The 16028-nt window shown below is 36.6% G+C and overlaps 1 protein-coding gene across 9 annotated transcripts in view; it reads right to left on the reverse strand.

The window, feature by feature from the left end:
• swt1 (SWT1 RNA endoribonuclease homolog) overlaps nucleotides 1–16028 on the reverse strand; it is a 23811-nt gene continuing 7783 nt past the window's right edge. For 7 of the 9 annotated variants that reach the window (XM_058754990.1, XM_058754992.1, XM_058754986.1 and 4 more), the window contains 14 exons: nucleotides 15485–15529; nucleotides 15277–15406; nucleotides 14799–14894; nucleotides 14507–14695; nucleotides 13719–13812; nucleotides 13357–13514; nucleotides 13088–13245; nucleotides 12784–12922; nucleotides 10728–10870; nucleotides 10485–10636; nucleotides 9832–9975; nucleotides 6844–6910; nucleotides 6079–6146; nucleotides 1–1054 (listed from right to left, as the gene is read on the reverse strand). In XM_058754990.1, the coding sequence (XP_058610973.1) occupies nucleotides 967–1054; nucleotides 6079–6146; nucleotides 6844–6910; nucleotides 9832–9975; nucleotides 10485–10636; nucleotides 10728–10870; nucleotides 12784–12922; nucleotides 13088–13245; nucleotides 13357–13514; nucleotides 13719–13812; nucleotides 14507–14695; nucleotides 14799–14894; nucleotides 15277–15406; nucleotides 15485–15529 (1671 nt within the window). In that variant the 3' untranslated portion in view covers nucleotides 1–966. The remainder of the gene's footprint in view (nucleotides 1055–6078; nucleotides 6147–6843; nucleotides 6911–9831; nucleotides 9976–10484; nucleotides 10637–10727; nucleotides 10871–12783; nucleotides 12923–13087; nucleotides 13246–13356; nucleotides 13515–13718; nucleotides 13813–14506; nucleotides 14696–14798; nucleotides 14895–15276; nucleotides 15407–15484; nucleotides 15530–16028) is intronic. The other 2 variants (XM_058754991.1, XM_058754995.1) reach the window with 2 other exon arrangements.

Here is a 16028-nt window from a genome sequence, read left to right on the forward strand (position 1 = left end):
TTGATGATCAAATATTTTAATCAAAATACAAATAGATGTAAATTAAAATAGAAATTCTTTTTTAACTATTCACACTTTAATACAAATAAAACAATATTTATGCATAGATACCATTCCACATGAAATCAGAGAATATTATTAAAGAAATAAATGATTGAGGATCATGTTGGTGCTGGTATTTCATATGCAGTGACAGAACTAGGAATAAGAAATTACAGCAGCTTATCAGACCTAACAATGTAAGTGTCATAATTAACTTATATTGTGACGAAATGTAACTTCTTAAAATCATGGAACAAATGAGTGGATTTCAGGATAGTTTCCAGAAGGGCAGCTAGACTGGCGCCCAAGAAAATTGGCTTTTAACACGACTCACTGTCACACTCACTACTTACTGAAAGCCTCGCAGCACTGAATGTCGTGTGAAACCGTGTCATGAAGTAATACCTCTGTTTCTGAACACATAATTACCTGTTACCACAACAGCTCCTGGACATCAAGAGGATTTTAAGTGGCACAGCAGAAATTAAATTCTACATTCTTCGGTATAAAACACCAAAACCACCAACAAACCTATAACAATTTTTTAATCGTCACTAAAACAGTGTGTTTTCCCGAAATAGGGCACATTACTTATAAAGTAAGCTGAATAAATAACCCAAATAATTTAACACAATTAAAAAAAACATATCACAGTTTAGAACTACAACATAAGAACTAGAACATAGTCTAACTTCTGCTATATAGACTAATAGCCCTTGATGCTTTTGCATACTAAATCAGGGTCATGTGACTGACACTGACTCTGCTATAGGTTGGTACAAGGACAGAGGTTCAGTAGGTTGGTGCGCCTTTGGTTCCAGCAGATTATGACTCTGCTATCAAAACCAGGTCGATCCAAAGTAGTCTGGTCTGATAGTAAGCAGACAGTTGGCTGGGTCCAAACATGGAAAGTCAGGTGGTAATTCAGGACCAAGAGCTCAGAGTAGCAGCACAGTGATCTAGATTCGCACACAGCTCAGACAGCTGCGCACCACCCACACACAGCTTCTCCCTGCAGACACACAGACACATATATGTAAGACTTATCTAGCACGTTTGTATGGAAGCTTATTTCTGTCACGAAATAAAACAAGAAAGGCAATTGCGACTTTTCATTTTATGATTCCGTATTTTTTCTACACAAAAAAGTAAATTATTCTATATATTATTATTACTATTATACAATTATTTCTACTGAAAAGATAAGAGTAAATACAAGTTTGAAACAACATGAGGATGTGTAAATGATGGTAGTTTTCATTTTTGGTGAACTATCCCTTTAAGTTGGAAAACATTCTTTATTGTTCTTCTCTATTTAATAGAAATGAAAGAAGATAGGATGAAGGTTGCAAACAGATCAAGTGATGAAGATCTGATCTACATAAACGGTTGTGAGTGTCCCTGATTGTCCCTGCTGTTTCACTTCACACAGGATAACTTCTGCTACACTGCCTGTGGTTCCAAACAGGAAGCGGATGTCTCGTACCCAGGAAGTGAAAGAGGTCAAGAGAAGGTGGCTGAAGAAATTACTTTGCAAAGGACACTTCAAATATTTATAGTTATTTATTTTTTTTTTTTACTATAATAATGAATGCTGCAGTGTCTTACTACCAATTAAAAGGGTTTTTCTTTAACTAAAATTAAAGTGTTTAAATCAGAGGGCTAAAATCTAGACAGGAAATGGTATTTTATTTCTATGTAAAAATCCTAAAAAAAAATTTAAATGCACCCCAGGAAACTAAAAAAAAAATATATATATTAGTCATTTGTGACCCCTTTAATACAAGGCAATCGCACTCTAAGATAGCGTGCTTTATATATCGACAGGAAATGCTTTTACGGACTACAACGAAATTGTTCCTCATGTTTAATATAGCGTTCATGGGAAAGGAAAGGCATTTAAACAAATTGCAGAAATCTCTGAGTCACAGTCACACAGGCTGCCCACTCTCTCCCTGGCACAAGGGTTCACAACTGACTTGAATGAAGGCCATTATTGTGTTACTTTCTCTCTCCTCCCTCTCTTGCTTGCAACCCGTTGCTGCTTGTTGACTTATTTTGTTTGCATTGTGTTCCCCAATGGATGTTACATAACTACCAAATAGAAAATGAAGGAATGCATGCACTTGTCTTTCTTCAGTGCTAACCCTCACTGAGCTGGTTTATATAATGAAGGGTATGGTGGAAAGAAAGAGCAGGGCCCGTATTCATGAAAAATCTTAGCGCTAAGAGCTGCTCCTAGTAACAAAATTCTTAGAAATGTGGGTGTTTCCCCTTAAAATTAAAGAAAAGATCCTAGTAAAGAAAAAAAGTAATTAAGCCTTAAAAGAGGTCTTAAGGTCAAAAATTGTTAGGAGTACGGACGAGGACTTTTAAGAGGCTCAAGAGTTTCTTTAGCAGTGGAGAAAATGGATGAAACATGAAGAGGGAAAAGAATTATGTTGCACACAATGCATGACTGAGTTAATAAGACGCTACACATTAGATCGTGCAGGGATCATGTTTGTGACCGATCTTATTAGAAACACGCTAACATCTCCGACACCGTGCAGAAATTCCATAGCGCCAGAAATAGACGCAATCACTACATTAACTACATTAACATAATTTGGTAACTGGAAAAATGCAACTATGCAGCAGCGATGATTTGGGTCTGCACCTGACAGCACTCTCAGAACCTTATTGTGTCGCTGTTCATTTCCTATAAAATACGTTAAGTATGACAGCATGGTAAATAAAAGATAAAGAATATATATACATATATAATGTGTGTGTGTGTGTGTATGTGTGTGAGAGAGAGAGTGTGTGTATGGTAAAACAGGAAAAATTACACCTGTAATTTCAAAGTGAAGGCTTAAAATAAACCCTACTCTTAAAAGCGTTCTTTTATTTCCTTCTTGGACAACCAACCAATCACAGTCTTCAAAAGACTGTGTCATAGCTAGCAACGGGGTCAGCCCCGCCTCCTCACTAAAATAAACGTTTTTGTCTTTTCCTCGCTCAGAGTTGCTCTCAGATTGGTCCTGAATCACTTTTAAGCTAAGACTCCTAGTTAGAAATTTTTAAACTAAATTAGGAGCTCTCTGAGAGGATTCTTAGAATCTCTAAGAATACGGGCCCAGGTATGGACTGGAATGTTGTCTTTGCTCATTTCAAAACAATTACAGTTCTGTCTGAAAATACATTCTGTATTTAGAATGTTCTGAAGATACATTGTCAAATGTAATCTACATTTTTCATAATGTACATTACGATGTGACATAGCATTTATAATGATTTATTTTAGTATTAGTGTTTTACGATTATTTATTTAGACAAGATAGAATTATAATATTGGCCATACAATGAAAATTGTCATCAGTGCATCTGTAATACTTACAACCACTATACTGTTCAAAATTCTAGGGTTAGTAAGACTTTTTAATGTAGTAAAAAAAAAAAGAAGTAAAATTGTGAATTTTTTTCCCCCAATATTAAAATTCTTAAGTCATTTTTGATCAATTTAATGCATCCTTGCTGAATTTAATACTAATAATAATTAGTAATAAAGTAGTAATTATTTCTTAAAAAAACAAAACAAAAAAAAGATCTTCTGACCCCAAACCTTAGAGCAATAGTATAAAGTTATTTAACCTAAGTTATAGCCCTGTTTTCTCCAAAACAAATAAAAAAAATTGCGCACTAAAAATTATGGGATGTGGTTTGTGGTGAACACATAAAGGACTCTTCAGCCTTATAATTATCCGCTTCACCACAGTGCTGCTATGGCAACCGTACAACATGTGGGCAGCTCCCCTTCAGCAGCGGGAAAGTCAACAGACAGCAGAGTGAATGCTTTATGAAGCCAATCCTTAACAAATCAACAACAAAACAGAACATAACACCGCTCGCTCAAAAACAAACACACAATACTGAACATCACACAAAAGCTGCAGCAGTGTCTCAGCCGTCACGAGTTGACAGTCAGCGCTGTGCCTGGTTGCTTAGATATCAATCCCTGTTGTGAGATTTAGCACCTAGAGACAAGATGTTCATGAACATCAATGAATAACAGTCTTTCTGGTACTGCAAAACATATTCTGGCGCTTTTAGCTACAGAATAACTCTGGTAAACTTAAGAGATCATCTTAAGGAATCTTTAGTCCGCAAATCAATATTAAATGAGATGACGGCCCGCCCAACTGATTTCTAAAGTCTTTCTAAAGTTATGAAATATTCAGAAAGCCGATGCAAACACACTGATACCATATATAACAGGTCACATTGACAACTGATAATGTATGTTTCATGTGTATTTGTTGGTGTTATTCAGTCATGCCACTGCAGTTTGGCCACATGACCTGATCATTGTGTCTTTGTGTATTAGCATGCAGTACCTGCCAGTTCTGATCAGGACCATTAAGGTAGGCATTTGACACACGTGGATTAGTGCGTGAAATGAGGTCACTGAGTTCTTGTGTGTCGTGGTTCATTGACCGAGCTGAGGTAAGTGCTGCTCCACAAATGTGTGTGCGAACGTGTCGCTACACTTGACTGATAAGGTTAATCAACGAGCTTCTTCTTCGGCCTCGAAGACACAGACTCACAAAGCCTTGACAAACACACGCAGAGTCAAAGTTTGCATACATACATAATTACAAATCAGAGACACATTAAGAAAACGGAAGTGACGGTGCAAACATGAAACTTTGTAAAGCATCACAAGCAATTTAACGGCTCAAAGAACAACAACAAAAAAAAAAGTTTTAACACAGCCCAGTGAAAAATCACACTTGTAACTTAACATACATATTCATAAGCCACGCTTACATCATAGTAGGACTGGTTAGTTACTAGGTTAGTTAGATTAGTACACACCACAATTAATTTCAGTAAATAAGTTAGGCTAAGTTAGTTACAGTGCATTTATTTAACTTTTTATTTTCTAACTGTCAGATTCCTTATCCCAAACTTTCCTGGGAACAGTTCATGAAAAAAAAATTGTGGTGTAATGTGGAATTTGCATGTTATCAAGAAAAAGTGCTATCAAACTGCCAGAGGTCCTAAGCTCCTCCCACTCAATTAGCCTCTTCTGTAGTAAAATGACACGAAACCACATCCTAACGCAAATTAAATATTTACAAGCGCAATCACATTACACTCTTTATATACTGAATAATTATCATTCATTTGTAGCAGTCCTCATTAGCTTAGGGCATCATTATCAAAAACACTGCTGATATGAAAATCTTTGACAAGATAAAACATGCTTATGTTCTAGTTTCCAGTTTCACAAACACCTTTGTACACTGCTGGGAATAAATTGCGAAATATCTTAACCAGAAATGTGTGCATTGGCTAACGACTCAGGGGAAAAAGGTGATGTATCATTATGTACACTCTATGTATCATTAATTGAATAGGAGAGTTTTCAGCATAACCTGTTATTACACAGGTGCCATTATTAGTGAGTTATTGCACAGAATGCAGCGCAATGTCAAAGCACTTGATCTTTTCACCATAAGGACCTAAACTCAGTAAACAAAAGCTCACTCGCTTCTCCAGTTTGCCTGATATTAACATTCAGTGACACAGATTATGTGAAGCACACTAATTTCAAGTTTAATTAGAAGCTTATTGCCACTAAACTTTTGAATGGATCACCAAAGTGGATTTTGATAACACATGTTCACAACAAACAATGAACAGGTTAAGATTCACTCTGCCATTCAACCATGGCAGGCGTAATGTCTAGGATTCCCAGAACTGTCTTCTGAGGTTTGGTTAGGATTATGATGCAATAACGCTCTTAAAGCAGAAACTGGTCCTCTGAGACCGTAGATGCATGCTGAGGCCTGCTGAAGCTAGTACTGACCTGAGAACAGCATGCTGTGCTCCAGCTGAAATGCCTATCTGCTGAAAGTGGGCGGTATTGAAACGATCAGAACAGTACAACTGCATTACGCACGTAGCCGGGTTAATGAAAGCAGTAAAAGCAGCGAGTATGACTTGCCGATAAGCTAATGAGTCTGATCTCTCTCATGACTCTTAACTAACCGGTATTCCTGCTGAGACACGCAATCAAACAGGTCCCTGGCAGTGAAACGTGGCTCCATAGCAGCAATCTGAAAGCAGAAAGCACATCTGTTAACGTAAAGTACACAATGTACACACATGTATTACATAATCACTGCCTTAGATTTATGCTGAACGTATTGTTGATCTTAGACTTCTTAGTGGTTATATAAAAAACCTTCAAAAAAATTATAATTAAAAAAAATGTATTAATTAATGTAATTTTTTTTTTTTTAATTCAGGATTTTGGAATTTTTGGGGAAATTAATACTTCATCAAAGATGCATTAAATCGATCAAAAGTTACAGTAAAGACAATGAATAATGTTACAGTATAACACAATGATAATAAAAAAATTAGCATTACTTGAGTTACTTGAACAACAAATCAGAATCATGTGACACTGAAGACTGGAGCAATGGCTGCTAAAATTTCAGTTTTGACATCAAATTAATAAATAAATTTAAAAAAAATTATAATATATAACACACATTAAAAAATAATTGTAATATTTCACATTACTGTTTTTAAAAAACAGTCAAATTGGTGGGCATACATTTATTTTTTTAAATCTCACTGACTTCAAAATTTTGAATGGTAATTTATAAATAAATATATTATATAGTTACATTATAATATTACAGTAATATATAGAACTTACATCGTTTTCCACCCATTTCTCTATATAACCATGGGGATGACTAGTCAAAAGGTGGATATTATCTTTAGTGGCCTTTTTTTTCTTACCTCACTGGTCTGAATGAAGGAGAGAAGTGACTGTGCATCCTGAACACTGCTTTCTGCTGATAACAGCCTGTGAGAGGGGAAATCTTTATCAACCTTTAAATTTACTATCACTTATATGCATATTATACCCTCCTGTGCAGTTACTAGCACATTAAATGTGTATAGTATTTGTGGTTATTGCCTGATATACCAATAAGAACCCCATGTGATTTAAAAAATGCATCAGTGTACCAGAGCACGCTTGTATGTTTAACATTAAGCAGAAGTAAAGAGGCAGCTTAAGATTACAATGAATAAATGTATCGGATGAATCAGTGAATCTACCAGACAATCATTTGCAGGGTAGTTTTTTCTAGTGGTGAAAGATCTGAGCTGATCCTTGAACTAGCCTATCACTTCTGTGCCCTAGAGTAAATGTTGCCCCAGGGAGACTAACCCTGTAAGAAGTGACCTGTAATTGTGTTTGGATCAGAAAATGCGTAAATTAGTAATCACTGCATTTACTCATTAACAATCAGTGTGATGTTAGAACAGAGGGCAATTTAGACAGTCACAAATACTTGGACATAATACTAACATGTTCAAACATGTCAAGACCGAGACCTGTTTCAAACATTCTGCAACAAGGAAACAGCATATCGCAAATTTGGCGTTGGTAAGATTATTTTTATGTTTTTGAAAAAAAGTTTCTCATGCTCAACACGACATGAAACATGAAAAATACATTGAAATATATTTAAAATTAATATATTTTAAAATGTAATTTATTCCTGTGATGGCAAAGCTGAATTTTCAGCAACCATTAATCCAATCATCAATGTCACATGATCCTTAAGAAATCCTTCTAATATGCTGTTTTGGTGCTCAAGAAACATTTCTTATCGTTATCACAGTTTAAAACAGTTCTGCTGATTAATATGATAAATAAAAAAATTCCAAATAACAGCATTTATGTGAAATAGAAAACTTTTGTAACACTGTAAATATCTTTGACCAATTTAATGCGTCCTTGCGGAGTAAAAGTATTTATTTAAAAAAATAATACTGACACCAAACATTTGAACAGTGGTGTATATAGAAAATTAAGTGATTTCTGGGTTATCACTAGAAGCAGAATATCCAATATATAAAATGCTGCGTGAAATCAAACCTCATTCAATTTCAACATTGTGTGTAATAAAATAATATACAATAATTTATTTTGCTGTTTGTCTTCCTTTCATGGCATCATGCCAAACAGACCTTTTTTTCAACAATTTCTAAGTAAGTCCCTACATTATTTTACATTGCTTGATGCAAACTACACTATATTTGTATAGACTGTGTTGACAGGTTCACAGTGCAATTTCATTGTAATTTCCACAGAGTTCAGAGTGTCACGTAGTAAAAACAGGCTCAGTGCCAAAACTCTCCCTGCAGTGTTGCTTCTGTTATGCAGCATTGTGCTGCCTCCATGTGCAGTGCGAATACTGCAACCTGTTAACATGGCCATTAAAATAAACATGTGCTGCTTACAGACCTGCTGACAGAAAATACAATCATACAAACACATTACACTGAGATATTTCTCTGAATGACCTTCAAAAGATCCAGAGAAAGCTGAAAGATAGAAAGAGAGTAGAGATGGAAGAAACTAGGGGGACTCCAAAGCATGGACAGCTTGGACTCCAAAGGGAGGGAGAGGGGATGAGGAGGAGGAGGAGGAGAGAAAGAAATGTGGAGAAATTCAAGGAGCAAGACGAAGCAGGGAGCAGAAAGAAAAAGCTATTTCAGCAAGAAAGCTTGAATTATGCATGCTCTTCCTCATTCAGGGGCGCAGGAGGACGGAAAAGAATAGCGCTGCGCGTTTGTGTGCATGTGTTAGCTCTGATGACTCATCTGTCTGCTTTCTGCACATAAAAATGAGTCTAGCTGTAACCATGGAGACAGCACCTTATCTCCCTTCAAACCTTGTCATCCTGCTTTCTCAGAAACACTAAATTGAAAGGAAGTGGAAAATCAAATGCACAGCAATGAAATGCATAAATGCAAAATTATATAGGGTTTATGGGTAAACGGCGACATCACTGTCAGAGATGACTAATATAGTGGAAAGCCATATATCTGATTGTGACTCAGATGGAGAACACTTACAAAAAAATCAAAGTGCGTGATCTTCCTCCAAACGTAAACCATATACAGTCAATTTACGTCAAATACTAGAATAAAATTAACAAGTTTGTGTGCAAATCAATTTTTATGCACTGATGCACGAGTGTGGCGTCTTGTGTGAGAATAAAGAAGCATATAATCAATTAGACGGACTACACAGCACAAGTTTCACATGACAAATCATTCATTTACATCAAGTGCACCCTTCATCTCCTCTCTCTCTGTTGAACAAAAACTTCATGGTGTAGCATTTAATGCACTGAGACATAATCATTTATTGTGCAAAACAAAAATTCACTTCATGACCTTATTAACTTCGTAGACAACCAGAACTGAGCTGACAAGTATAATATGCCAGTGAGGCAAGTTATGACTACTATTACACTGCAACATTAATAGCTGTATCTGTGTAACTACAGCTATGACACGCTCCACAGTTTCTCCCTGCAAGATGCACAAATCTTAATTTAGAGGAAAAATTGCCATGTCATAGTAAAATCTCTCTGCCTACTGCTATGAGCTGCAAAAGCTGCATGAATGTTGAGCAACGGAAGTGAGTCACACGGATACACTCACCCAGGATCAGGGGAAGGATTTGAAAATGAGTATGTACTGACGATTATGAAGATAAAGACTGCCCCCCCACCCCACCACGTGCAAAACACATACCTCTGTCCTCTACATGCTCAGGTGGCTAAGGACACACACTGAGCAAATTCTGTTTGGGGGCACATGTTTGGAATGGTAATAGATGCTTCTAGGACTGCAGAATTGTGTGTGTGTGTGTGTGTGTGTGTGTGTGTGTGTGTGTGTGTGTGTTTATTAGAATGTGTGTACCTCTGAAGAGCCTCCAGTAGCTGTTTCAGTGCAGTGGAGAGCCTTTGTAGGCAGGAGAGGGCTTCCTGAGGTGGGAGTGAGGTAGATCGCTGGCTGGGCTCAGCGGTTCCTGGAGTGTAGTGGAGCGCCGAGAACAAAGCCGAACTGACGAGAGAAACAAATGGAAATAAACATTAAAACAACACTGTAATTTTAAGTTTCTGTTTTGTTTGCTGTCGATAAAACCTCAGTAGACAGTGTAAGACCTGATCAGCATTTCTTCTCATTCTTCAAAGTTAATATTTTAGCAAAGGGGGTTTATTAATTTTTTTTTTTTTAGAAAGTAGTCACCAAAGTTTCAAAAATTTGTGAAAAAAGAAAAAAAGTTTTCTTAAAATGTAATTTATTCCTGTAATATTCAGCAGCCATTACTCCAGTCTTCAGTGTTACATGATGCCTCAGAAATCATTCTGATGTGTTGATTTGTCGTGTAAGAAACTTATTATTAATGTTGAAAACATTTGTGCTGCGTTATATTTTTGCAGAAATCCATTGAAAAATGTGAATTGCATTTATTTAAAAATATAAATATTCTGTATTTTGCAAAACTTAGTGAGCCCAAACTTTTGAACGGAAGTGTAATACACTTCTGTCTTTGTCATTGACTCTCTCACCTAATCTGACACACATTGTTCCAGATGCTCTCAAATAATGCCCAAACATCCTGATGTGATGTCTGAGGAGACGGAGCTACATCCTCCTCTATCTCTGCCATCAATGAGTCCTCATTATTAGTGTCATCACCCTCTGCTGGTGCTTTCGGAGACTGTCACACACACACACACACACACACACACACAATTCATGAGTAATTAGAATGAAACAATTATCCACTGTTATATTATAATGAGACTGACCTGTAGTCTTTCCTTTAGCATATGAAGGGTAGAGAGAGCTTGAGCTACATGACCGTTGTACTGAGATCTGCCAGCCAGTGCCGACAGCAGCTCTGCCGCCAATCTCACAGCACTGAGAGCAGATCTGTGCTCTATGGACCTGTCTACAGACAGACACAACATCATAATATAACAGATAGATAGATAGATAGATGGATAGATAGATAGAACACTTGAACTAATTTAACACGACTATCTGCAATACAGTTCAGACATATTTTTGCCTTGTCATAATATATTCTGTCTGTGATCTTTTTATGATCTTCTCTGATCTTTCTGGAGTCAGGAGGCCCTGATGGACACTGCTGAAGAAAGGAAGGGAGGAGAGAAGCGTAAAAAAAAAAAGACAGAAGTGGGTTGAAAACAAAGGTTCACAAATGTGTCTACAGCTCTAAGTGGGAGAAAGACCCATTTATTAAAGGTCATCGCCTCTTGGACACATACCACTAACCCACTCACACAAAAGAACACACAAAATGAGTGAAGGACACTCCCTCAACTCCATAAAGTGCAGTAAATCACATTTAGGCGAGAACAGGAGGACCCTGGTACTTTTCCACCCCTCCACTCCTGCACAAACTCCTTCCTCCCCTCTGTCGAGCTGGGCTCATAGCCAAAGGCAGCAGAGAAGAAAGGCACAGTCATACTCCTGCTGCAGTGATTGGCAGAATGAGGTCAAACTCATAACTCCACACACAACGTAAGAGCAGTGGGTGTACGAGTGTGGATCAAAACCACAAACTTAAGAGATGTGCATACACACAAACAAACACCAATTACCCTGGTGTTTAGTGGGGAACCTTTAAAGTAATAATTTACCCCAAAATTTTAATTCTGTCATCTTTTCCTCCGTAGCATTTTTCCCCCTCACTGAGGACCAGCAAATGTTCAGTTACCCACCTTCTTCAAAATACTTTATTTTGTGTTCAACAGAAAAAAGAAACTCATACATGGTTAGAACAACTTAAAAGTAAATGATGTTAGAATGTTCGTTTTTGGTTGAGCTATCCCTTTAATGAAATTATGAGCAACCGAAGGACATACAAACAGCCAGCAGGGGGAGCAGGTAGAGTAGTCCTTAAATCAATGCATTTTTATCCTTTCCTACATAAAGCTTATGAGGAAACAAACTGTGACAGAATAGAATAGAATTCTACTGCTGTATTCACATTATGTTGGAATTACTGTAATAACAAAACGACAATTCAGAGATTTTGAGATTCAACGTTTTAGAAATACAATGATGAATTTGACAAAGCTGTGTCAGCAATGCATGATTAATTATGAATAAGAAAAACTTTTTTGAGAATATACACTATTGTTTAAAAGTTTGGAGTTGGAATGTTTTTAAAAGAAGACTCAGCAAGGCCGCATTATTTTTCTAAATATAATAAATACTGTAATATTGTGGATATTATTGCAATTTGAAATTACTGCTTTATATGTTAATATACTTTAAAATGTAATTTATTCATGTGATGATGGAGCTGATTTAAGCCATTACTCCAGTCTTCAGTGTCACATGATCCTTCAGAAAACATTATAATGTCGATTTGAAGGTCAAGTAACATTTCTTATTATCAATGTTGAAAACAGTTGTGCTGCTTCATATTTTTGTGAAAACTCGGATTCATTTTTTTGCCCCAGAATTCTTTGTTGAATAGGAAGTTCAAAAGAACAGCATTTATTTGAAACAGAAATATTCTGTAACATTATAAATGCCTTTACTGTCACATTGTTACATCAATTCACTGCATCCTTGCTGAATAAAAGTACTATTTCTTGAATTTTTTTTTTTGCTAACCCCAAACATTTGAACAGTAGTGTAACAGAATGGAATTGTTGAATACAATAAAAATAAAAATATAAAATGGGACAGAACAGAATTCTAAAACAACATAATTCTATAATTAGAATGTAATTAAAGCACAAAATTGGGATTCTAATTTAGAGAACAATAAAATTTAAATAAGATTAAATTACAGTGTATCAGACTAAAGTAGTGAGACATACACACCTGAACAGAGACAGTCACTCAGCATCTCCACACAGCTGAGCAGGCTCCTCTTAATAATGCTTCCGAACACAGCTATCCAGTGCTTCTTGAAACACTTGAGCAGCCCCTCCAGATTCCACGGAGGCTTCACGTACACTATCTGCATACACAAACAGATAAGGTCAAAGAGAACAGGACTACAGAGAATCTGAGCCCTGAATCACACTTAAGATGTGACTAATGCATTTAGATAAATGAGGAGCAGCTCTTAATATAAACTTCATAAAAAATTAATAGATTAATAGATCAATGTGTGCAGTGGTACCTCAGTCCACAGTTCTCCATAAGCCGCCTTCATCTCTTCCTCCAGCACCTCTGACAGTGCCCTCTGGAGGCAGGACTCCAACAAAGACACACACTCGCTCAACTGTCGTTCCTCCGCTGCATCACTGCATTTATTCTTTTGTGATCCTTTCTCCTCTGTTTCATTCACACAGGGAGGTGGCAACAAAATTACTTTACATTCAGGCCTTTGTAACTAAAGAATTAAAAAAATGCTACTAATGAAGCAAAAACTGTGACACAGTAGCTGACCTTTCTCTAAAGGTTCAGCTGGGGGCGGCACAGCAGGTTGAGCATGAATGTACTTTAAAATTGTAGATCTGGTTCCCTCCACTTCTTTCACCAAGTCTGCCTTACTTAAGGCCTTCACCCCACTGAGCAGAGCCTTGCTGCACAAGTTCTTATCATCGCTACAAAAAGGAAACCGCAGAGAAAGAGAGAAGATATATTTGAGCAGAAGGAAGTCATGTCCTCTACCTTCAATATGAACACATGGCCACCTTGCATTTCATTAGCTATGTCAAATGACAAGGCAGATCAAACAAATTGGAATGTCATTAATGTCATGCAGACATACCTAGAGGTGAAACAGAGGTATGAGAGTTTGTACTCACGTGCAAAGAACTAGTGCTCCCTCTGGGTACAGAGCCTGGTACTGCAGACAACACCCCAGCACTCTGTCATCATTATTCACAACACCAGGCCCACCTGAAGAAGAGAAAAGCCAAGAGACAAAGGCTGAACTCGTATAATCCATATAATGTTTCCAGTGGATTTTTTTTCAAGTATGCATGGATGCTTTTAGAGCTAATACTGCCTATAATTCCCCTGCACTATGGAATTTTTGTATGTCATATAGAATGTAGATGACTATATGACAAAGTAGTTTTTGGTATCACAATAAAATTTTATGACAGCTGTAAAACACTTTTTATCACTACTTTGTAATCACACGTGTGATCCTATATTTTAATATTTAATTATGCAAATATTACATGTCAGTGCTCCATAATGCAGTGTTATATTAATATCATTTATATACTTTTATAGTATTTATTAATATTTTGAATTGGCTTTTATTTTTATTTTTTTATATTTTCAGTTGTCAAGTTTAAGTTTTTCATCTAATATTTTCATCTAAGTGGTAATGTCTTTTATTATACAATTGTTCAAAGTTATTTTTAAATTATACAATTAATTAGAATGAACTTTAAATGAAATAAGAAAGAAAATAATTATGGACCAATGAGGAATTTTTATTCAAACGGAAAAGCCCCTGCAGTTAATTTTTATTGCCCCTTGACAAAGTGTGCTTCTTTTTACATTTCTTGAAAAACAGATACGCAGTACAGGCACATCACAAATGTAAATAATAATGCATCTCAGAATAAGAATCACTCACCAACAGCTTGAGAGGCCTGCTGCATTGACTGGCCCACAAGTCTAGGCTCTTGATTTTTTAGGCAACTATAAATGTAGTGGACAGCTGGCCTGGCTTTGTATTCCACTTTGCTGGAGAGTTTACCACTCTTTAGATAGTCCAACTCCTGCATCACCACCCATGGGATCAGCAAAGTGGGGAACCCCTGCCCTGTGATGAGGATGTTCCGAGTGAAATGCTGCATCCACATAATTCTTCAAAAGTGTTAAAGTTAAAAACTAGTGACTTAAAATCTCTTTTTTTTTTTTCTTACCACAGAGACCATGTGACCTAATCTTCTTCACAAACTCCAGGTGGCTGAGCAGCACATTGGTGTCCAGAACAATAAGCAGGGCCTGTTTATGTTGATCTTCACATGTATGAGTTAAACGCACAAAGACACAATAAAGCACAATTATGCACCATGATTCAAATAAAAGAATCTTTGCAACAAGGTGCATACTGTTGGACATAATTAACTTAAGGCCTGTACACCAAGGGTTATACTGATAACAATAAAGATATAATTTTAAATTGTTCTAAATGTAAATAAATAGCACAGTCCAGATCACAACTACAATGATAACGGCACTGAGGATACTGTTGGAATCACTTTCGCAATGATTTTTTCCAGCTGATGAACAATCAAAGCATTGACATATTTATCTTTATAGTTATCGTTCTTGGAGTGAACGGGCCTTTAGCTAATCCAGTAATACGTTATTAAAAAAATTATTTATAGGTGACTTTACTTAGCATTGTGCTGGCACCCTCTTCTGGAGGGTCAATGTCCATGCAGGTGAGCTCTCCACAGTTCTCTATCAAGTTCACCTCCAGCCGCCTCTCAGAGCGTGCCAGATGAAGCTCCTCCACCAGCTCCATCTAAACAATGAACGAAACAGAATGAAAAACATACAAATCCACAAGATTTCATTCTAAAATCAGAGGCACGTTGTTAACCTCGTGGTCGCAGTCAAGGGTCTGTGCAGCCTCCTGGAGAGTTACCTGAAATCATACATGGGTATGTTAGAGATATGTTACAATTCGGCAACATTAATAACGTTCAAATTCACTGTCGTTTTCTCTTAAATACAATCTAAAATTGACCATATTCTCTTTTTTGTTGTCTTCAATAACTTGTGGACTATTTGATAATGTTAACCGGTACACAAATAGCCTTATAGCCACCGTTTTAGTGAACTCTCATACAGATCTGACTGCATTCTGCTATAAAACTGTGGTGGAAATTTTTCAAGGAGAATGAAATGTTTTACTTGAAAAGAGTGCTAATGAAAGTTTTTAAAGAATATGGAAATATTTCTTATGTTGCAATCTGAAATGTTGACATGTACTGTGCAGCCATAGAGGGAAATGGAACAAGTGTATGCTACAACTAGTTTGTCTTATGATTCAGTCTAGACAGGAAGCAACTAATGATAGAGATGCTTAGAAGGGAAGTGAGTGAAAACAATCAAATTTAAGAAAATATGCAAACCTTACCATT

Source organism: Onychostoma macrolepis, chromosome 20, assembly GCF_012432095.1.
Source record: "Onychostoma macrolepis isolate SWU-2019 chromosome 20, ASM1243209v1, whole genome shotgun sequence".
Taxonomy (NCBI): Eukaryota; Metazoa; Chordata; class Actinopteri; order Cypriniformes; family Cyprinidae; genus Onychostoma; species Onychostoma macrolepis.